General features: G+C 51.9%; 7 protein-coding genes across 7 annotated transcripts; 5 read left to right on the top strand and 2 right to left on the bottom strand.

Annotated features, from left to right (window-relative positions):
* The first annotated feature begins 66 nt into the window (after nt 1-66).
* On the top strand, nt 67-2,043 carry BO66DRAFT_425759 (tetrahydrofolate synthase). Its single transcript, XM_025650250.1, has 3 exons — nt 67-183; nt 248-379; nt 448-2,043. The coding sequence occupies exons 1-3, from the start codon at nt 91-93 to the stop codon at nt 1,852-1,854; spliced, it is 1,632 nt and encodes a 543-aa protein (XP_025508035.1). The 5' UTR covers nt 67-90; the 3' UTR covers nt 1,855-2,043.
* A 171-nt stretch (nt 2,044-2,214) lies between these two features.
* On the top strand, nt 2,215-4,095 carry BO66DRAFT_365469 (glycylpeptide N-tetradecanoyltransferase swoF). Its single transcript, XM_025645214.1, has 4 exons — nt 2,215-2,310; nt 2,372-2,820; nt 2,889-3,675; nt 3,735-4,095. The coding sequence occupies exons 1-4, from the start codon at nt 2,257-2,259 to the stop codon at nt 3,930-3,932; spliced, it is 1,488 nt and encodes a 495-aa protein (XP_025508034.1). The 5' UTR covers nt 2,215-2,256; the 3' UTR covers nt 3,933-4,095.
* A 175-nt stretch (nt 4,096-4,270) lies between these two features.
* BO66DRAFT_365467 (TLD domain-containing protein) lies at nt 4,271-6,794 on the top strand. The gene is made up of 2 exons (XM_025645213.1): nt 4,271-4,686; nt 4,739-6,794. The coding sequence occupies exons 1-2, from the start codon at nt 4,638-4,640 to the stop codon at nt 6,598-6,600; spliced, it is 1,911 nt and encodes a 636-aa protein (XP_025508033.1). The 5' UTR covers nt 4,271-4,637; the 3' UTR covers nt 6,601-6,794.
* A 165-nt stretch (nt 6,795-6,959) lies between these two features.
* BO66DRAFT_468062 (uncharacterized protein) lies at nt 6,960-9,937 on the bottom strand (the record flags this gene model as incomplete). The annotated part of the gene is made up of 2 exons (XM_025652619.1): nt 6,960-9,582; nt 9,660-9,937. The coding sequence occupies 2 exons, from the start codon at nt 9,935-9,937 to the stop codon at nt 6,960-6,962; spliced, it is 2,901 nt and encodes a 966-aa protein (XP_025508032.1).
* A 302-nt stretch (nt 9,938-10,239) lies between these two features.
* Nucleotides 10,240-11,871, top strand: BO66DRAFT_425755 (alpha/beta hydrolase; the record flags this gene model as incomplete). The annotated part of the gene is made up of 5 exons (XM_025650249.1): nt 10,240-10,349; nt 10,441-10,514; nt 10,578-10,778; nt 10,850-11,671; nt 11,846-11,871. 5 exons carry the CDS (start codon nt 10,240-10,242, stop codon nt 11,869-11,871), a joined length of 1,233 nt encoding a protein of 410 aa, XP_025508031.1.
* A 267-nt stretch (nt 11,872-12,138) lies between these two features.
* On the bottom strand, nt 12,139-15,298 carry BO66DRAFT_340962 (elongation factor G). Its single transcript, XM_025644425.1, has 4 exons — nt 15,033-15,298; nt 14,828-14,939; nt 12,728-14,757; nt 12,139-12,644 (listed from the first exon to the last, which is right to left on the bottom strand). The coding sequence occupies exons 1-4, from the start codon at nt 15,239-15,241 to the stop codon at nt 12,590-12,592; spliced, it is 2,406 nt and encodes an 801-aa protein (XP_025508030.1). The 5' UTR covers nt 15,242-15,298; the 3' UTR covers nt 12,139-12,589.
* A 190-nt stretch (nt 15,299-15,488) lies between these two features.
* Nucleotides 15,489-18,849, top strand: BO66DRAFT_144457 (uncharacterized protein). Its single transcript, XM_025642087.1, has 2 exons — nt 15,489-16,257; nt 16,322-18,849. The coding sequence occupies exons 1-2, from the start codon at nt 15,853-15,855 to the stop codon at nt 18,668-18,670; spliced, it is 2,754 nt and encodes a 917-aa protein (XP_025508029.1). The 5' UTR covers nt 15,489-15,852; the 3' UTR covers nt 18,671-18,849.
* The last annotated feature ends 1,701 nt before the right edge of the window (nt 18,850-20,550 follow it).

Below are 20,550 nucleotides of genomic sequence, written 5' to 3'. Positions count from 1 at the left end.
TGTAGGCAAGTACGGCGTTAAAAATAAGTCCCTCAATTAGTCGATGCGCAATAGCCCTCTTTCACGTGAGCAGTGACTGACTTGACCCTGATGAGGGGCTTTCGCAAACTTCCTACCTGCTTTCACTTTCATTTCACTCGCCATATATCATCCAGTTCTACCATTATGTCTCGCAATTATGAGGCAGGTTTCCCCGCAGGCATTTGTCCGCAAGCCACTGGGCGTCAAGTCTAACGATACGGTGCAGGCTGCGATTGCAGCTCTGAACTCACTGCAAACCAATTTTGCAGTTGTGGAAGAGTTACGCAAGTCACGGAAAGACATGAACCTGTTGTCCATTCCAGAAACTGTTGAGTGGCTTCGTCGTATTGGATATCAGGTCCGCGTGCTCCCCCGCATTATGTTGTCATGCTCCAGTGTTGACTCCGTTCCATTTTTGGACCATAGCCCTCGGATCTAAGCCGTATCAATCCTGTACATGTCGCCGGCACGAAGGGCAAAGGCTCCACTTCGGCTTTTATCGCATCGATTCTGTCACAGTACACTGCCTCGCAGCTATCTGACACGGACTCAACCTCGCGATCCCTCAATAAGGTCGGGCTCTACACCTCACCTCATTTGCGCTTTGCTAGAGAGCGTATCCAAATCGACAACGCACCGCTCTCGGAGGAGAAGTTTGCCAAATACTTTTTTGAAGTGTGGGATCGTTTGGAAGAAGCTGCTCGAGTAGCCGGCGAAGATCCTGCGAATCTTAGAACGAAACCTCAATACTTTCGGTACCTGACATTGATGGCATTCCACACTTACATAAGTGAAGGAGTCGATGCTGCGGTTATTGAATGTGGAATCGGCGGAGAGTACGACTGCACCAACGTGATTCAAAAGCCAGCTGCGACAGCCATCACCAGCCTGGGCATTGACCACGTTGCTATGTTGGGAAACACTATTGAGGAGATCGCATGGCATAAAGGTGGCATCATCAAATCTGGCACCAAAGCATTCAGCGCCCCTCAGCCTCCGTCTGCTGAGAAGGTCCTGCTCGAACGTGCTGCCGAGAAGGGAACCTCGCTGGACATCGTGAGGGGCCACCCCGAGCTCAAGACTGATGGGGGCGTGAAGCTCGGATTAGCTGGTGACTTCCAATATACCAATGCGGCAGTGGCAGTTGCAACAGCGGCTGAATTCCTTCGGACTGTCGGCATTGGGGAGGTGCCGTCAGACATCCTGCAGGAACCCCTACCAGCAAAATTCCGCAAGGGCCTGGAAGAGGCCCGTCTAGGCGGTCGTTGTGAGACACGCACTGAGAAACGCATCACCTGGTACATCGACGGCGGCCACACGCTTGAAAGTATCAGATTGGCTGGCCAATGGTTTGCATCTCAGATCCAGGCGAACTCTTCATCTGCTGCAGTTGCGCAAAAGAAGCAGCGGGTCTTGATCTTCAACCAACAGACCCGTGATAGCAATGCCCTGGCCCAGGCTCTTTACGAGACTTTGGCTGCGGCGTTGGGCTCGGAGCAACCATTTACTCACGCGATCTTCTGCACCAACGTCACCTACAAGGCTGCCGGTTATCGACCCGATCTTGTCAGCATGAACACAAATGCGACGGATGTGGAGAAACTGCATGTCCAGAACAGCCTTGCCGACACATGGCGGTCCATTGACCCTCGCACTGAAGTCAAGGTGTATAGCACCATTGAGGAAGCTGTCGACTTTACTCGGGAGCTCGCTATGAAAGAAAAGGACCTTGTAGGTCAGGATGAAGCTCCTGTAATGACATTCGTTACTGGTAGCTTGCACCTGGTTGGTGGCTTCTTGGATGTGATTGAGACCAAGCCTGCTCCCCAGTAAGACTTGCGTTATGCCTGCCTCACCATGAGGTTTCAACAACAAAATTGGTGATACCCAGACAAAGCAATTATGCCTTGTTTATGCTCTATTGTTTGACTATTTTTATATTATGATAGATTTAGGAGGCGTTGTTTAGTTACAATTCAACAAGGAAGCTTAGATTCCCACATATATGGGGGAGCAATTGACTAGAATTCACTGCGACCAAGTCATATAGTGAGTAAATACCGATGGGCGTACCTGTAGATATGCACCCCGCAAGCGCAACTTAGGGACGGACGGCTACTTTGTTAGAGGAACGTGGGGCGGGCTTAGAAAACCTTCCCGCACCCACTTCTTGTCTGTTCGCGGTCTCCGATCCGACCATCGAACTTCCACGTGTTTCAAACCGCGCCAGCTGCCATGCCAGACTCCAAGGATAAGAAGGGCAAAGCCGCCCAGGCGTCCAATGATGAGGTCAGTTTTCCTCTTGATCCTAGCTAATATACCCTCTCCACAACTCACCCGATTGTCTTAGGATGCGGCGAAACAGAAGTTGACCCCCAAAGCGGCCGAGGCGCTGCTGGAGAATAACCCCGCCCTGAAGAACGAACTGGCCGGACTCGACAAGGATAAGGCCGCGGAGGCCCTGCGCAAGATGGATATCTCCGAGCTCTTGACTGGTCTGGCTGTTGGAGGCAAGAACCAGAAAGATATGGCCTCGTACAAGTTCTGGCAGACCCAGCCTGTGCCTCGTTTCGATGAGGCCGCCGCCGCCGCCAACGATGTCGGTGGGCCGATCAAGATGATCGATCCAGAGAAAGTGTCGAAGACCCCCGATCCGCTCATCGAAGGCTTCGAGTGGGCTACACTGGACCTCACGAAGGAGGAAGAGCTCCAGGAGCTGTGGGATCTGCTCACCTACCACTATGTCGAGGACGACAATGCCATGTTCCGCTTCCGATACTCGAAATCGTTTCTACACTGGTTCGTGCACTGTCCAAGCCACGATTGGATGTATTGATACGGGAGGGCTGACGATATATTTCATCCAGGGCGCTAATGGCACCGGGCTGGAAGAAGGAATGGCACGTCGGAGTTCGCGCTACCAAGTCGCGGAAGCTTGTCGCCGCTATATCCGGTATCCCAACCGAGTTGCGCGTTCGCGAGCAGAAGATCAAGGTCACCGAGATCAACTTCCTCTGCATTCACAAGAAGCTGCGGTCCAAGCGTCTTGCACCGGTTCTCATTAAAGAGATCACTCGCCGTTGTTATCTCGAGGGGATCTTCCAGGCCATCTATACCGCGGGTGTGGTGCTGCCAACTCCCGTCAGCTCATGTCGGTACTACCACCGTCCTTTGGACTGGCTTAAGCTGTATGAGGTCGGATTCTCGCATCTGCCCAAGGGCTCGACCAAGGCCCGACAGATTAGCAAGAACCACCTCCCGAGTGTCACATCTACTCCTAACCTCCGCCCCATGGAAGTCAAGGATATTGATGCTGTCCACGAGCTCCTGGAACGCTACCTGAAGCGGTTTGACTTGAACCAGGCCTTCTCCCGCGAGGAGATCGAACACTGGCTCGTGCACAAAGGAGGGGAGGCCGACCGGGAACAGGTGGTTTGGTCTTACGTGGTGGAGGACCCGGAAACCCACAAGATTACCGACTTCTTCTCCTTCTACAACCTGGAATCTACCATCATTCAGCACCCCAAGCATGATTGCCTGCGCGTAGCTTACCTTTACTATTATGCCACCGAGACGGCCTTCACTGGTGATATGAAGGCGCTCAAGGAACGGCTCCTCATGCTCATGAATGATGCCCTGATCCTGGCGAAGAAGGTACGTCAAATTGTTGCTCGCTCGTTATTATTTTCAAATACTAATATTCTCCACGATAGGCTCGTTTTGATGTGTTCAATGCTCTTACCCTCCACGACAACCCTCTCTTCCTGGAGCAGCTCAAGTTCGGGGCGGGCGACGGTCAGCTTCACTACTACCTCTATAATTACCGGACGGCCCCCATCGCCGGTGGTGTCAACGACAAGAACCTGCCGGATGAGAAGAGAATGGGAGGTGTCGGTGTTGTCATGCTGTAGAGTCCGGTACTCTCACATGTTCGTTTCGAAATACAGTACCAAATCAATGGGGTGGTGTTCTGTGGCCGGATAAGCAAGCGGCTAGTCATGTCTAGTCAAAGTCAAAGTCAATTGTGACACGACGAATGTGAATACTATTAGTTCAAATTGAGATATATACTCTAGAGGGAGTACAAGCTTGATTCTTGAAGTATAGGAATTAGGAACAGTCACTATGGTACAAGTTATACACGGGACTGGTTAACCCAAAATGGCAAGAACCCCTGCTGGCCGTGAGGGGCCGAGGCCCTTCAACTTTAGCCCGCATGCGGAAACATCCTTAATTAACCTACCTCTCCCTCCCCTCTCCCCTTCATCATCATCATCAACACCACACTTGCTCATGCCCCTGATCATGGTATAGAGTCTGACAGACAATTCAAGTCTTTCTTCTATGCATCCGTATTGATTCAAGTTCTACTTCCGCGTTCTTAGTCCCGCAGATGATAGCGATCGTCACCCCGACTCATCGCGGTGGGTTCACGTCGTCATCACTGCGGAGTGTCCCGAACTCATACTATCAGTGCTAATGCGACAGCTGTCTCTTAATTATTTTGCCTACTCCTGCAACCCTGGTACATTTCTGACACATGCCACCCCTTTTTCTTTTGTGACTATCTCAAAGAAGAAGCAGAACCAATAACCTCTGCGTTATTACTCTTCAAGATGGGTGCATACCAGTCCGCTGAGTCTGCGGGTCATAAGTCATCTCCAGGTCAGTAGCGAACTAAACTATATTTACCTGCCCACCTTCTAATGATCCCCAGAGGAGCTGAGCTACGTGCTTGCCGAGCGCTTCGCCACGAAATGCTTCACCCCTTTGGAGCTCACTCACTTCAAGGACAACTTCTACAGCCGCGCAATTGAACAAGGCGGGGTCAAGTACTGGAATGAGAAGATACTCTCCGACTTCCTTGGCGTCCCAGATAGCAGCGACTCTCAATGTCCCCTCGACGCGGGTCCGGTGATCTTTCGCATGGTCTCGTACTTGGGAGCGTTCCCGTTTCAGAACACGCTGGCGCCGAGTGTACTCACATTCGATGCTATGGTGAAGGTCGTTGTTTTGCTCACTGAAAGATATGGGAAGGTACTCAGAAAGGCACGCCGAGATCGCATTAGGCTACTGTTTGGGAGCTTAGCAGATGTCGGGAGAAGAGATGAGGAAAAGTCGGCAAATATCAATGTGTCCCATGGGGACGACGACGCACTGGGCGACACTGCATCGAAGTCCCATGCTCCCGGTTTCGCCATAGATGCTCCTGCTAACGACGGGTACGACGATGAAGAGGATGATGACCTGGCTCTGGCTGCCTTGGAATCACTCGACGCGATCGAGGTCTTCAAACATGATTCGCGCGTAGAGAGAGCGGTCTATGAAGCTCGAATCTCCGACAATACTTTTCGTCGCCTGCTTATGCTGCTGATTGTGATATCAGATCTGAAGACCACCGAGTCTGCAGCATTTTACACCTCGAATCTGAGCGTGACTCGCATGGAGTCAATCCGGAAACAAACAGACAGCATTTTGGCAGCCTTCCACCAGGAATCATCTGGAGGGATCAGGTACAAGTCTTTCGCAGAAAGCGTGGCCTCCTCATTACCGTACTTGTTTGACCCTTTGACACTGTTGTTTGAGCACTTCTTGTTCAGCAAGAACTTGGACCTGTCCCAGAAGCGCGATACGCCGGATTTGACAGAATCGAAATCTGATAAGCCCGCTTTGAACGAGTTGCAGTTGCACTCCTCGCCCTCGATTATGCTGGAGGGAAGTTTCGAATCAGTGATATTGAACACGAGCATCATCTCACACCTCTCGTTCTTCCTTCCTTCTACATCCGAGGACCTGAACTTTCTTCGCGGCCATACGCGCTTACACCCTGTCTTTTCGACGGCTGCACATGGCTCCTCGCTCACATCCTTTTCGCACAACGTTCTCACTTGGTCATCGGGTACACTACTCCTTCTTGAGGGTGTATCCGAGACGAACGGCCCGATGAACCTCGGCGCATACTTACCACAGCCCTGGAAGTCGCCCTCGTCAACTACCTCATCTTCCAAATTCTCCAACTCAGTCCTCCCCTGTCTTTTCCAACTCTCCCCAAAACACATGCTTCTGCAAGGAAATTCTTCCCCTTCTGTACAAAAGCCAGACACTCCCGCAGCCTACTTCTCCACAAGCTCGGGAATATCTATAGGGTGCCGTATTCCGCCCTCGTCACGAAGCAACCACAAGCCTCCCACTCCGCTCGGGGCTGGCAGTCTGACCATCGATGCCAATCTCGAGACAGCGACCTTTTACGTCCACCCTGTCGGCCACGACGGGTCGTTTCTTCCTCCAGTGTCTAGCATAGGGGCCGAAACCACTTACAAGACGAGCATAGACATCTATAACCTCGAGATCTGGGGTCTTGTCCCCGACCCGACGACCACCATCTCCGAGGACGGGAAAAGCGCCGTCGAGCTACAACAGGCGAAGTGGGAGTTCGAAGCGCGCGAGGCGGAGCGGCGGCGGAATTTGAACCTCAAGGCCGGGGCGGGTGACTCGGCTGCTGAAAGTGCTCGCTGGCTGTTGGAGACTGCCGGAATCATTGGGGACAGTAGTCGACGAGGCGGCTCACATGTGGTTTGATTGGTTACGATCGTGACCCGTTCGCGGTTGTTTGAGATTGTATATGATGTTTGCGCAGAGAGGCTCCTGCCGGGCACAAACTTGGATTTGGTCAAGCATTTTACACATAACTTTAGCTGTTGGCGCATATGGGAGGGTTTGATACGTTGTTATTGCTTTGTTGATACCAGAGACGAGAATCAATTGAACTTGCTACAAAGAGTTTGGGGAAAGTCCTGCGACGGACGCACTGCACCGCGTAGTCATTGATGAATGGGGAATTATATAAAGCTTACACCTGATCTCTAATATACCTCGAAGGGAGCAGTGACAGTGGCCAACGCGGGCCGGGGAGGGGGGGGGGGGGGGGCTGAAAATATTCAAGGCCCCAAAGGCGGAAGGCCCGTAGGCGGCCCATAGAAATCCAACAACTCCTCCTCCTCTTCCCCTTCAACCGCGTCCTCCTCATCACCCAGCTGCTGCTGCTCACTGAGCTCAACATCCGAGTCGGTCGCCTTATTATTGTTCCCGCGCGAGCTGAATCGACTCCGCTGGCCCGGCGGCACAGGCGTGCCCCCGGTCTTCCGCCCACCACCAACAGAATCATCCACCTCCTTGCTGGCATTGTTGTTGTTTGAGGAAGCATCCTCCTGCTCCTCCCGCGGCAGACGATACGCCAGGAACCCGTCGGGGGCCCGCTCGGCGCGATCCATGATCTCGTTCATGTACTTGCGCACCTCGTCGGCGGGCTTGACGACCCGGGTCAGCGGCTCGAGGACCTTGGGATTGCTGCTGAAGATCCGGAACGTGACGGGTTGGTAGTACTCCTTCAGGTTGGGGTCGTCGTCTTTTTTCTTGCTGCTGTCCTTCGGGGTGGCGGCGGCGGCGGCGGAGGGGGGCTCTTTCGCCGTCGTGGCCGGGTCCTTTGTGGTGGTAGTGGTGGTGGTGGTGGTGGACGTAGCGGCGGCTTTGGTGCTGTCGGGTTGCTGCTCGCTGGCTGCTGGTTTGTCGCTGCTGCTGCTGCCGCCGCCTTCGGTTGGAGTGGGGTTCGGGGTTGCGGGTTTACCGTCCCCTGCGGTTGCAGTAGCGGGCGTTGGTTCTGTGGAAGAAGCAGGTTTCTCTTCCGCTTTCTCCTTGGTCGGCTCTTTGTCCTTCTCCTTCTCCTTCTCTTTTTCTGCATCCTTCGGTTTCTCTGGTTGAGAGGGTGTAGCCGCAGGTGTCTTGTTCTTGTCGGCTGCTGCTGCTGCTGCTGCTGCCACCGCTGCCTTCTTGGACTTGGATTTGGAGCCGGATTTGCCTTTGGCCCTGGACGGTGGTTCGGTGCCGGTTTCGATGGGGAACGGCGCTTTGGGATCCACTTTACGCACGAGAAGGAAGGAGGCGAGCACGGTGGTTCCTCCGGGGAGCCATTCCAGGATCGTGTACTCGGGGAATAGATAGCGATCGCCTGAACCTGCGTGACCGGAGGTACTGCTACCGTACGGAGTCAGTGGAGAGGTGAACTCAAAGACGACGGACTTGTAGTTGAGCCTTGGAGGTGGTGGTGGCGGCGGCGGCGGAGGGGCCGGGCGATAGTATGGAGTGGGTGATCCATACTGCGGTGGACGTGACTGGATTGCAGGGGGGTGGCCTTGATACGGAGGTTGCTGATATTGCGGGTAAGAAGGTCCTGAGCGTGGTCCTGGCGTCTGAGATTGTTGTGGTTGATGTTGCGGCGGCGGCTGCTGCTGCTGCTGCGGTGGAGGCGCGGGACGTCCTCCTGGGGTGGGTTGCTTGGTAATTTCCATTACTGGCGCTGGCCCCGGTGCAACAGGCGGATGAGGAGTTTGTGGTGTAGCCGGCTGGATTTGCGCGACAGGCCCGGGCTCCTGTTTGATTTGCTGTGCCTTGGAGTTTTGTGGAGTTGGAGTCTGCGGGGGTTGTAATGGCGCGCCAGATTGCGCTGCTGCTGGACCTGCAGATGGCGATGATTTAAATTGGACTTCAAGACGCGGATGTGGTTGGGTTTGAGGCTGTGTCTGCGGGGTTGGATGCACTGGCTGCTGCGGAGGTCGTTGTTGGGGAGGAGGGGGCTGTGGTGTCTGTTGCGGCGTCTGAGGTGGTTGGTGGGGAGGTTGTTGTGTTCTGGGCGCGGCCTGCGGATGAGCAGGAGTAAGTGGTAGTGGTTGTCTCTGTTGTAGTTGCTGCTGCTGTATCTGCTGGCGTTGTTGCTGTTGCTGCTGCTGTCTTTGTTGCTGTTGCTCCCTTGCTCTGATTATAGCGTTGAGTTCATCTATGTGAGCTTGAAAAGCACGTAATTGCTCCTGAGACGCCTTGCTGGAAGCCACCACCCGCATCAAGGCTTTGAGGTCCGGGTCGGAGGCAGCTCGAGTTGCGAGCATTTGAATCACTGGGTCTGGGCTGGGCTTCGGCGGTTGTGGCGGCTGCTGCTGCTGGGGCTGAGGATGTTGTGCCGGAGACGGTCGCTGCGCTGCTTGAGGCCCGGGCGTCCGGTGAGGAGTGTGGCTAGGTGTTCGAGCGGGATGCGGTGGAGGTGGATGGCTGGCAGGAGGATAGGCCGGCTGAGGCGTGCCTGGAGTAGCTTGTGGTCCATGAGGAGGGTGCTGCTGCTGCTTCTGCTGTTGCTGTTGCTGCTGCTGTTTTTGTTTTGGCGGTTGTTGCTGCTGCTGGCGTGACTGCTGTGGAGGAGTGGGACCCTGCGGATACGGATGATATTGTTGGAAGTTATTGGGATGGCCGTAATGAACCATCGGGCGCTGGGGTGGTGTATACTGAATCGGCGGCGGCGCATTGGGGTCTTTCACCGTATATAACATAGCATCGAACAGGTGCGGGCCGACCACAATACTGCAAGCTCCAACCTTGGACATGCTGTCCTTGGGTGGATTCTTGCCTTCGATCTGCTCTCTCTTCGTTTTCTTGGGTTTGGTCCAGTACCGTTCGAGAATGCCGTCGCTAAGCCATTTCTTCTTCGATCGTTCTAGGGAGGCAAGAAGGATCGCGCTACACAAAGTCAGTCGGTTGAAATGCTCCTTGTAAAGAATGCGTCCTGCAACAGCAGCCTGGAGGAGAACTCGCACCTTTCCGCGATCGACTGGTACTCCTTCGACGAGAGGTCCTCCGGCTGCGGAGCGGGCAAGGTGGGAAGAGCTTCTCCATCCTTGATTTTGGTAGGTAGGGGATTTTCGATCTTTTCTGGCTGCGGGGAAGGGGGGGCCGGAGCAACAACAGGCGTTGAAGCCTTTCGTCTGGACGATTGTTGAGGTTGAGGGGAGGATCGAGGCGCGGCTTCGGACACCCGTCGCTTCGCCGCAGGCTCGCGGCGTTCGCGGGCGGAGAGTCTCCGTTTTTCGGCCATAGGGAGGTTATTAGTAGGATAGGTGATTTGAAGAAATTATGGTTGTATGATTCTGTTTGAGCTCCCCGTGCAATACATGGGGAGCATTGCGCAGAGAACCAATGTAGGTGATAATAAGAAGGGAGAGTTGCGGAGAGAAAAATAGCGGGAGGGAAAATGACCGAATCGGACAAACGAGCCTCAACTAAATCGAACCTCCGCCTCGACTAACTTATTTGACTGTACATGCTATGCATGTGATCTCCACGTCAATTGCTTGCATGATCTGATATCTACTCATCTCTGAAATCATTCTTCAGAACATGGTTGAGCTTCAGTCCATCTTTCGAAAAGCTTACTGGTCGCTGGCAGCCGGAGGCCTGTTCTATGTGCTTGTCGTCTATGCGCTCACATATCCTATAGTCCAACGCTTGTATGATTCTTGCTGCCACCCACTCACCTGAGTTAAAGCAACTTGGAACTCCACAGCTGACCGGTTCGCCATACTTCTATTGCCCTGCCAGTGCACTTTATGTTCATAAAGTGAACCCTACACGATGGCAGGACATCAACCTTGTTGAGTCCTTCGGATTCCTGAGTACGCTCTAAACCTCGATCCTCTGAATAGATAATAAATAACCAGGTATTGACACGCGCATAGAGACGCAAGTACAACCTTTCAACCTGGTAACTCCCGACAACGAGACCTTGTACGCATGGCATCTTCTTCCGCTGCAACTGTGCAAGGAACACGAAGATAACCTACATGAGAACGAACGATACGGCCCAGCGGAGGACTACACCAAGACCTCAGCATTTAAGCTGCTCGCCCACGACCCCAATGCGCGAGTCGTTGTCAACTGTGAGTCCCACCCCGTCGAAACAACAAAACACTATAACATCACTCACGTCACATATCTTCGACCACCAAAGTCCACGGCAATGCTGCCCACCTCGCCTCAGCCCAGCGACCAGACATCTACCGGCAACTTCTCGGACTCTCGACCCCGTCACATCCCGTCCATGTCTTCGCCCTGGACTACCGGGGCTTCGGCCTCTCCACCGGCTCACCCACCGAAGAAGGCCTCATCACCGACGGTGTCGCCCTCCTCAACTATCTCACCGCCGGCCCGCTGAGAATCCCGCCGTCGCGCATCGTCATCATGGGCCAGAGCCTGGGGACCGCCGTGACCGCCGCCGTGGCCGAACGCTTCGCATTCGGGTCCTCCGACCCAACGGCTCTCCAGCCCGCCCTCACGAACCCGGAGCCCTTCGCCGGCGTGATCCTCCTAGCCTCCTTCAGCAACGTCCCGAGCCTCATCGACTCCTACAGCGTGAAGGGCATCACCCCGCCCATGCTCGCGCCCCTCTCCGCCTACCCCGGGATCAAAGACTACGCCAAGCGCCAGATCGTCGACCGCTGGGACACGGCTGCCCGGGTTGCGCGGTTGTCGGGCGTCAGCAACAACAACAGCACCACTGACAAAGACCACCATCCAGCCCCAGCGTATGCCAAGCAGGGGCTGAACCTGTTCATCGTGCATGCAGCCAACGATGTCGAGATTCCCTGGCAAGAAGGCCGGCGCGTCTGGGCCGCGGCCACGGGAGAAGCGGTCGAGGACGGCCCCGGGAAGATTGTGGTGTCGACAAGGGACCCCGCTGGCGGACCTAATGAGGTCCAGATCTGGGAGAGCAGTTCGGCCAAGGACTCTGCTGTGGTCAAGAGGGTCCGATGGGAACGTGTGGCGTATGGAGGTAAGTGACACTGCCGTCCCCGGTTCGAATTGGAGGAGTGATTACTCGGTTATTCACGCTGTCTCCCAGGTCATAATCGCGTAGCAACGTTCTCGGTTGCCGCCTTGGCTGTGCTGAGAGCCTTCGATGGCTGAAGCATAGTTTTAGTTGGATCTAGCTGCACCAAATAACAAGGAGGTGGCCACTGGGATTCGCAGTGAATCTCCCACCGTAAACGTAAAGAGACCCGCAATATCCTGTCCTCTGAATGAGGGCACGATCAAATCTCGCACAAAGAGGTAGAATTACCGCATTGAAGCCTTGGCCAGGTGTTAAATCTAAGATATGAGCTTGAGGGGCGGCATATCTAACCCGAGATAGATATAGACCTGGATGGATTTGGCATATTCCAGAACTCGCCATGCATTAGCCAGGTGCCTGTTCTTCAAACAAAATACTTTGTCTATATCTGGAGCACTTTTGTATGTCTTCGAACTTCATTCGTTCAGGAGAGGAGATATATCGAAACCCAACTATCAAAAACTTTATGTACAATCTGTGTTAAATGCATCCATGCCTCTGAGCTCGGGGCTTTGCATGCCCACACAACAGCCTTGGAAGGGACCTCTGGTCTAAACGCGCAGAAGGGTTATCTATTTTGCTTGGTAAATAATACATGAGCCCGAGGTATTTGGACAGAGATAAGAAAAAAAAAGGAACACATCATCTTCATATTCAAAAACACGCCGGACCGGTTTTGGGAAGGAGTCAGTTATACAGGAGAAAGAGGAGCCGGAGTGTAGTTCATTCGTCTCCGAAGCCCTCGCAGGTGATTATGTGAGAGTGGGATCGAGCCAGTATGGCCTGGGACTCGCGCGATGTATGAGAGGGCTGCCCCCTGCATTCGAGTTAACGCGGTCGGAAAGCGATTCCCGTCGCTTATTTCTTGTGTCTGTCGGCCTGGGCCTTCAGATACTTGGCAATGAGCTCTTTCCTGGAAAGGTTGAGAATGGAGATTAGCACCCTCGATGCCTTCACTTGCAACGTGCAACGTCTATGGGTTTGGGGGATACTTACTGAAGGTGACCAGGGGCCTTCTCGTAGTGGCTGAACTCCATGGTGTACTCACCCTTACCCTGGGTGGCGGCACGGAGGTTGCTACTGAAGCCGAACATACCGTTCAAGCTGCAGTCGGCTTGGACGGTGAACTCATCGACACCAACTTCGGAGTCATTGATGGTAGCGCCACGCTTGTTCAAGAGAGAAATAACATCACCCTGGAACTCAGAAGGAGCAGTGACAACAGTCTTCATCATAGGCTCGAGGATAGAGGGGTTGGCTTCCTTGAAGGCCTTGCGGAACGCCTGCTGGGTTGCGTTCTTGAATGACATTTCAGAGGAATCGGTCATGTGAGTAGCACCATCGTTGATGACCATCTTGGTACCCAGGACCTTGTGTCCAATGAGAGGACCCTTGTCACAAGCCATGTGGAAACCCTTTTCACAGGCGAACACGAACTTCTCCGAGATACTGCCACCAACAATCTGTTCCTCGAAAACATTCTCCGACAGACTGCCAGTAGGCTCCATCCAACCCACAACGCGGGCGAAGTCACCAGGACCACCGGTCTGCTTCCTGAGCAGATGATCGAATTCAATGCGGTGGCCGATGGTTTCACGGTACGCGACTTGAGGAGGACCGGTCTCACAGTCTACCCGGTACTCACGGCGCATGCGCTCCACGTAGATGTCCAAATGCAGTTCACCCATACCGGAGATGATCGTCTGTTCACTCTCGTTATCGAAGTGCACACGGAAGGTAGGATCCTCTCTCTGGAAACGAGCCATTGCCTTGGAGAAGTTGGCGCCATCCTTGGCGTTCTTGGGCTTGATGGAAAGAGAGATAACGGGCTCAGGAACGAACATAGACGACATGGTGTAACCCAGCTGGCCATCAGTGAAAGTATCACCAGAAGCACAGTCGACACCGAACACAGCGCAAATTTCACCCGCTCCGACCTCACTAACATCCTCCATTTCATTGGAGTGCATGCGCACAATGCGAGGAATCTTGACCTTCTTGTCCGTGCGTGCGTTGAAGACGTTAGCACTCTTGCGCAGGGTGCCTTGGTAAACACGAATGTAGGTCAACTGTCCGAAGTTGCTCTCTTCCAGTTTGAAAGCGAGACCGACAAATGGCAGTGAGTTGTAAGGAACGAGCTTGACCGAAGCCTCGGCACGCTTCTTATCGAGAGCGAGGTTTTGAACTTCGGAAGGGTTGGGAAGATAATCGATGACACCATCAAGCATGGGCTGCACAGACTTGTTGGCAAGAGCCGAACCCATGAAGACAGGGGTGAACTTGAGACCGATGGTCGCGCGGCGGATAGCCTGTCTCAGTTGATCCTCGGTGGGCTCGATCTCGCTGAGGAAGAGTTCCGCGATCTCGTCGTCCACGTCAGCGAGAGTCTCAATAAGCATGCGCTTCCGCTCCTCCACGACATCCTTGACCTTAGCTGGGATCTCGTCCTTGACCACAAGTTCTTCACCGTTGGGGCCGTGGTTGTAAATAGCCTTCATTTGAAGGAGGTCGACCACACCCTCGAATTCGTCCTCAGCACCAATCGGCACCTGAACAGCAGCAGCAGGGATCTTGAGCTTGGTGTTGATCTGATCAACGGCCTTGAAGGGGTTGGCACCCATCCGATCCATCTTATTCACGAAGGAGATTCTGGGGACGTTGTAACGTCTCATTTGACGATCGACAGTGATGGTCTGGGACTGGACACCGGAGACAGCGCACAGAATCATGACCGCACCATCGAGAACACGCAGCGCTCTTTCGACTTCAATGGTGAAATCAATGTGACCCGGGGTATCGATCAAGTTGAGGTGGTACTTCTGCTCCTGGCCCTCCTTGTCCTTCTTCACCCAGTCACAGTACGTGGCAGCAGACTGAATGGTGATACCCTTCTCACGCTCCAAGTCCATGGAGTCCATCTTCGCGCCTACACTGTCACGGCCACGGACCTCGTGGATGGCCTTGATACGGCCAGTGTAGAAAAGGACTCGCTCGGTACATGTCGTCTTACCACTGTCGATGTGTGCCTAATGATTCGAGAAAGTATGTTAGGCAAATGTAGACAGCCGAGCCAAAGAGCGTAAGTGGATTTCTTACAGCAATACCGATGTTGCGGACTTTATCCAGGCGTGCGGCTTCAACAGGGTCGAGATTCTCAATGATAGCCTCCTGCGACAGAGCATCGGGGGTGGCAGCGGCGGCCTCGAGGCTAGAACGATGCAATACATGAGTCAGTAAGCGTGTATTAGGAGATATAGTAGACTGACAGAAGAATAGACAAGTAGAGCCAGGAGATACTCACACAGCATTGGCAGTGGCGGAGGCATTCCTCCTTTGCTGGTTCTGTTTGCTGAGGACGGACTGATAAGCCGGAGCAACAGTGGCTGAACGGAGGACAGCGGTGGAAGCGCATCTCCGCGAAAGAAGGGTCTGAGACTGAAGGCGAACAGGAGTCCTGGCCAAGCCAGAGACAGCACGGTATGGCAACCGTGAAAGAGTAGGACACCTCATGACTGTGACCGACGACACCGAGAACGTTGAATGAGCGCTGGTGCTCTTTTAGGACAGCCGGGAACCGCGACCTGATTTCTTTTCTGCGGCCCCGAAAAAAAGTTCGGGGAAGCCAGGCACGCGGTCACGTGTTCTCCATCGGCTGATCCTACGGAGTATCGGAGAGTACATGGGTTTTGGCGGAGAAAACGGTGGTGGTTTTTTCAGCATGTACCTTTAGCTGCTGTACTGTTCCTAATACAATGATGTGACTTTTACTCATCTATACTACAATTCTGAGGTCAATATAACCTAGAATATAGTATTCTCACTTGAGACAGTACTACTGTTGATGACTGCCATCCCATAACGATAGTTACATGTAACAATCAAATCGCATTAGGCCCCTGGGAAGTGGCAGTAGAGCAGATCAGAGCCTGGTGTTATTTTATCAAAAATGCACCACGTGAATGTCCACGTGAGGTGTACTGTACATCTCCGTTTGTTTGCTTGTTACCCCTCTCTACTAGTTGATCGACTAAGCTCCCTTGAGCCTCACTGCCAAACAGCCTAGAAAGAACCAAAGCTAGAACCAAGTAAACCTCTCCAAGCTTAAGACTTGTCAGGTCATCATGGTGGTTTTCACTCATATAAAGAATTCGTTCCAGCGCTCTGGCATTGGTAATGACACTAAACACACAACCTATACCCGACCTGACAACCACCAAGCAATCAAACCAGTCGAGTCCACTGAGTCGCCTGTCGACAAGCTCAGACGCATGCTTCAAACGTCGGATCTCAGTCCTGATACCGAAAAAGTACTCGCAGAAGTTTGGGCTCAGGTTGAGGAATATATGAGGGAGCTCTTTGGGAAGGAATTCAAGGATAAGGATATCAGCCAAATGGACATTAGGGAGCTTGTTAGCATGACTTCATTTCCGAAGGGCTATGACCAGAGCAGCCTGATTGGCGCGGTGACCGGCTTTTGCAATGCAGTGAATACTGCTGGAAACCTCGTTGCACAAGGTGCATCAACGGTAAGCTCTGTATAAACGATCACGCCCTTGAACTCAGTCGGCTGATACTATCAACTCGGCGTAGGTTTTCTCGCCAGCAACACCTTGCTTCGCAGGCATCGCCCTTCTACTAAGTGGCGTAAAAGTATACGCAGGTATTACAGTCCAATTGGAACAGTTGTTGCGAAACTGTATGACAGGGCTGGAAAACATGTGCTACATGCGACACATTGGTCCCCCATTTGCAAAGAAAGTCCAAAAGTATCTATCCCTGTTCCTTAGCATTTGCTGTGAGTGGGACAAAATCCGCAAGAGCCATACAGAACGGCTCAAAGCTGTCTTCAAGTCGACATTCTTAGACGACAGCGTGGTACGAACCTTTACAATGGAGTTGGACGAGCTGAGGAAGGATCGAAATGATTCAGCTCTTTACCAAGTTCTCGATGCGACAGCTCAACCGAAGCAGTATCAAGACTATCTCCGAATCATTGCTGACGGACTCTCTTTCAATCCCGGTGATCTGGACCACAACGGCGAGCCTGAAGGAAGATGCCTTGGCCAAGCTTATAAGGACCCATTCGACGGCACAGGCTCTTGGATCCAATATTTGGACGAATATAAAGCCTGGAGAGAGGGTACACATCCAGTCTTACTTCTGACTGGTAACACCGGAGAAGGAAAGACTTTCGCAATGGCCAATGAGGTAAAACGGCTGCTCCAACAAGGCGAGCTTGTGCTCTTCTATTTCGAAAATGATATGTCAACTGTTGATACCGACAACGAGGGCGTCCTAAGTCGAATGATGCGAAGCATCATTTGGCAATGTGCCCGCAAAAACTTCTCTTTGGCAAGCTCTATGGCGGGCTTAATTCAGGGACGGAAGTTCATGAAAAGCCTCGATCTTTGGAAAGAACTACTGTTGGAAAATGAGACAAGAAGGAGCAATGAAATCAAGCTCTACATTCTCATTGATACCCTCTCTGCAGCGCGGGGCAATGACCCATGGTTTCCCTTGCTTCAATCCCTGATGACTCTGAGCCAGAGCGACCAGATCAGATTCTTCATGACATCAAATCAGGAGAGGTATCAGTATTTACTGGAAAGGGGGTTGACATTCAACTCCATACATGCTCCCCTGCACTCACAGACTGACATCGATATTTACGCAAATGTCAGAATGGATCAAATGAAAAGTTTGTCAGATATTTCAAATGGCTGGGTTGTGAATTATCGGAACAATATCGTGGCTAAGTTGCGCTCTAAATGTAGAGGTAATTGGACCAAAGTCATCACTGTCTTGGATCTCATTGAGAGGAAAAGTCGCAGTCCTGCACAGATATCCGAAGCTCTTAGAACATTGGATGACGGCGCTGAAACATCCATTCGCAATCTTCTTCGCCAACTTGAGAGAGATTTGATAGACGATGAGATAAATGAGGTCAACACCATTATCAACTGGATCACATATGGGCAGCGACCACTCACGTGCAAAGAACTGGATGCGGCTCTCTGGAGTAAATGGCACACACCATGGTTCCAAGACCTGCCGTCTAGGATAAAAGAATACTCGATCTTCGATATTGACGAGTTTGAAAGAGTGACTTGGAGATCATTGGAGATTGAGCGCCATATATTAGGACAAGGGTTCGCCGACACAAGCCAGGGGGATGCTGTCTTGAAAGCAGAGATTGAGATTGTGACACATGGTCTCCGCAATATCTGTCCAGATACACTTTTCAACAGACTTGAATTTGAGCCATTTCTGGAGAGCAAACTCCAGAGACCCATGGCTCGAAACCAGTACAAGTTCCATGTCGATCGAGATAACGCAAATCTTGATCTCGTGTCTGCGTGTTTGTCGTCTCTCATTGATGGCCCTAGAAGAGGTCCCTTGGTACAATATGCGGGACTATCTCTACTCCGCCATCTTGAGGGCACTGATCTTCATCGTGCCAATCCATCTTGGAAAGCGGCGGTAAAAAGGTCACTGGCGACGCTTTTCACAAAAAGAAGAGCTATGGATACATTATTTTGCTCACCCGAAAAGGTAGCCAATGAGTCCACATGGCCGAATGGTCAAGGCATTGGGGAAGGAAGGTGGCTGGACTCAATCAGGGAGGATTGGCTCTATAGCGATCGTGGCTGCAATCAGCTATCTCGCTGGTTCAAGGATGGGCCAGTGGCAACCGAAGGTCTTAGCGACCAGGCTCGCCAGATCGTAGTAGCCTTCTCCAATGATCAAGAAAATCGACGTGACTTACTCTTTGCCACTGCGCTGGAATCAGTCTCCCATGGCATTGTGTTTTCAGCGGGTAGCATAATGAGCATGTTTATCACAACCTATTTCTTTTTGGTCGGTTTCCGAGCACGGGTAAGCTCACATCCAATCTCGTGTGTTATTGCAGATATTGACCAAGAGCCCTACAACATGTAGCTCTCTGGATGCGAAGCAAGAAGTTGTTATCATCCCAAGCCTTCTATTCTTTTGTTGGATGATTTACGGCAGCTCGAACCGCGAATGATGAACGCTTACAAGGACCAATACTCGACCTTGCTTCCGAGCTTCTACTGTAGCATGGGTTTGATCTTTTCATTCGCAGGCGCAGCTACCCCTGGTCTAGGCAAGGCATTAAAAATGGGATTTAAGAATGAAAGTGTGGCACGAATTCTAAAGGCTCAAGAGCTTGCACCAAATGATACCATGAAGCTCTTTTTCAGTGCAGCAGTATACGAGAAAGACCCCGAGAAACTTGTTCTTTTCTTGGAAGAGCTAGTCAAAGAATTCGACAATAATGACAGGACGGAATTCAAAGAGGGGCAGCAAGAATTTCATCAACTTGCACTTATCGCCTTGGCCCATAACTACTGGGACAAGGGACCAGACCGACGGGAGACAGCTAAGCGCTATTATCTCAATAGTGTCGAAAAGCTTTTTTCTATTTCAAGAGTTTACATATCAATAATCCTGAAGCAGTATATCGCTACCCAGGAGTGGCCGGGATTGATTGCTATCATAAACAAGATCTGCCTTTCTCTTCCGAATTGGGATTCTACCTGCATAGGCTCGTTGATCCAGGCTGTTACAAAGCCAAAATTCTGGCTCGATGCATCTCAGATGGCTCTCAAGACCCAGGATATTTCCTCTATCTGTGATCTTTATGATGCACTTCTGGATTTCAGCAGAAGAATTCAAGATAGAACTGCTAGTTTCTTACTAATGCGGACTTCTGGCTTGGTGCTCATGATGTGGATGGAACAGGTTGGGAATCCAGATGTTTCCGACAAGGCAATTCAACTGCTGGAGGAAGCTCTTGATATCCCGACACCTTCTCGTGGTGACTTCAATTTCTACACGGTGACTGGCTTCGAAGTTCGGGAGGTCATAAGTGCTCTAGCATTGCTTTATTTCCGGCAGGATAACAAAAGCAAACCAGCTCATGGCTTGAGCGAGTGCGGCAGAAAACTGGAAAAATTGGCCGAGGACCACGATATCACGCAAGCCGGAACGGCAGCAAACGTGTTGGCAGCATATTACATGAGACTTGGAAAACAGTCCAAAGCCAAGAAAGTACAGGAGGTGACAGTTCTACGATGCTTGGAGATGCTTTCGGACAACAACCCTTCTAATGATATGGAAGCACTTCAGGGACTTGCTTTGGCTATAAGTTGTCTACACGACGATGAAACCTTGGTTTCCATTGTGAAGGTTCTTGTCTTGATCGAAAAGGGATGGTGGATAGAAGCAGCTGCTCTTGAAGATCGTGGTGTGAACAAAGTATCCAAGGTTGTGAATACAAGTGACTCTACCCAAGATTCTGAGATCCAACCTCCGAAGCCAACTCAGGACCATAAGGATTACACCTGTGACAAGTGTCAACAGCCCAAGTTCGTTTCTTCAGGGATATGTATAGCTGCAGATGTCAGGCGTATTGACATTTGGGACATTGATTGCTACAAAAACCTACAGCGGAGTCCATCTGATCTCGACTCTTGTTGGAAAGAGTGGCGGTTCATCGAAGTCCGAAATTGGGAGATAACGAAGATTCCTAACACCTTTATCCCTGTGGGGTCAGATTTGATACCTCTGAAGGAATGGAAGAAGCGCTTGCGAGATACTTGGTGCAATGATCGTGCAGAGGTTTACTAATGTATACATGTAATACCATGAGATTTCTCTCATTGAATCTGACATGCACATTTTGGTGATATCTGCCTCAGCCGCTGTTGTACTATACGTTCCCAGATTTCATGATGGTCTAATTCAAGTTCTACAGCTGTGAACCTCGAACCTAAGCCAAAATCAGATCGTAGGTC

This window comes from Aspergillus aculeatinus (genome assembly GCF_003184765.1).
Source record: "Aspergillus aculeatinus CBS 121060 unplaced genomic scaffold BO66scaffold_4, whole genome shotgun sequence".
Taxonomy (NCBI): domain Eukaryota; kingdom Fungi; phylum Ascomycota; class Eurotiomycetes; order Eurotiales; family Aspergillaceae; genus Aspergillus; species Aspergillus aculeatinus.
Note: the sequence above shows the minus strand (reverse complement) of the source record. Positions and strands in the feature narration are given on the sequence as shown.

What these genes read in the sequence shown, in the direction of transcription:
- BO66DRAFT_425759 (XM_025650250.1), top strand. Translation starts at nt 91, where the DNA reads ATGAGGGGCTTTCGCAAACTTCCTACCTGCTTTCACTTTCATTTCACT. An exon ending in TTATGTCTCGCAATTATGAG is followed by an intron (nt 184 to 247) that starts GCAGGTTTCCCC and finishes GATACGGTGCAG; the next exon opens with GCTGCGATTGCAGCTCTGAA. An exon ending in TTCGTCGTATTGGATATCAG is followed by an intron (nt 380 to 447) that starts GTCCGCGTGCTC and finishes TTTGGACCATAG; the next exon opens with CCCTCGGATCTAAGCCGTAT.
- BO66DRAFT_365469 (XM_025645214.1), top strand. Translation starts at nt 2,257, where the DNA reads ATGCCAGACTCCAAGGATAAGAAGGGCAAAGCCGCCCAGGCGTCCAAT. An exon ending in CCCAGGCGTCCAATGATGAG is followed by an intron (nt 2,311 to 2,371) that starts GTCAGTTTTCCT and finishes CGATTGTCTTAG; the next exon opens with GATGCGGCGAAACAGAAGTT. An exon ending in TCGAAATCGTTTCTACACTG is followed by an intron (nt 2,821 to 2,888) that starts GTTCGTGCACTG and finishes TATTTCATCCAG; the next exon opens with GGCGCTAATGGCACCGGGCT.
- BO66DRAFT_365467 (XM_025645213.1), top strand. Translation starts at nt 4,638, where the DNA reads ATGGGTGCATACCAGTCCGCTGAGTCTGCGGGTCATAAGTCATCTCCA. An exon ending in GGGTCATAAGTCATCTCCAG is followed by an intron (nt 4,687 to 4,738) that starts GTCAGTAGCGAA and finishes AATGATCCCCAG; the next exon opens with AGGAGCTGAGCTACGTGCTT.
- BO66DRAFT_340962 (XM_025644425.1), bottom strand. Translation starts at nt 15,241, where the DNA reads ATGAGGTGTCCTACTCTTTCACGGTTGCCATACCGTGCTGTCTCTGGC. An exon ending in TCCGCCACTGCCAATGCTGT is followed by an intron (nt 14,940 to 15,032) that starts GTGAGTATCTCC and finishes GCATCGTTCTAG; the next exon opens with CCTCGAGGCCGCCGCTGCCA. An exon ending in TCCGCAACATCGGTATTGCT is followed by an intron (nt 14,758 to 14,827) that starts GTAAGAAATCCA and finishes TCGAATCATTAG; the next exon opens with GCACACATCGACAGTGGTAA.
- BO66DRAFT_144457 (XM_025642087.1), top strand. Translation starts at nt 15,853, where the DNA reads ATGGTGGTTTTCACTCATATAAAGAATTCGTTCCAGCGCTCTGGCATT. An exon ending in TTGCACAAGGTGCATCAACG is followed by an intron (nt 16,258 to 16,321) that starts GTAAGCTCTGTA and finishes AACTCGGCGTAG; the next exon opens with GTTTTCTCGCCAGCAACACC.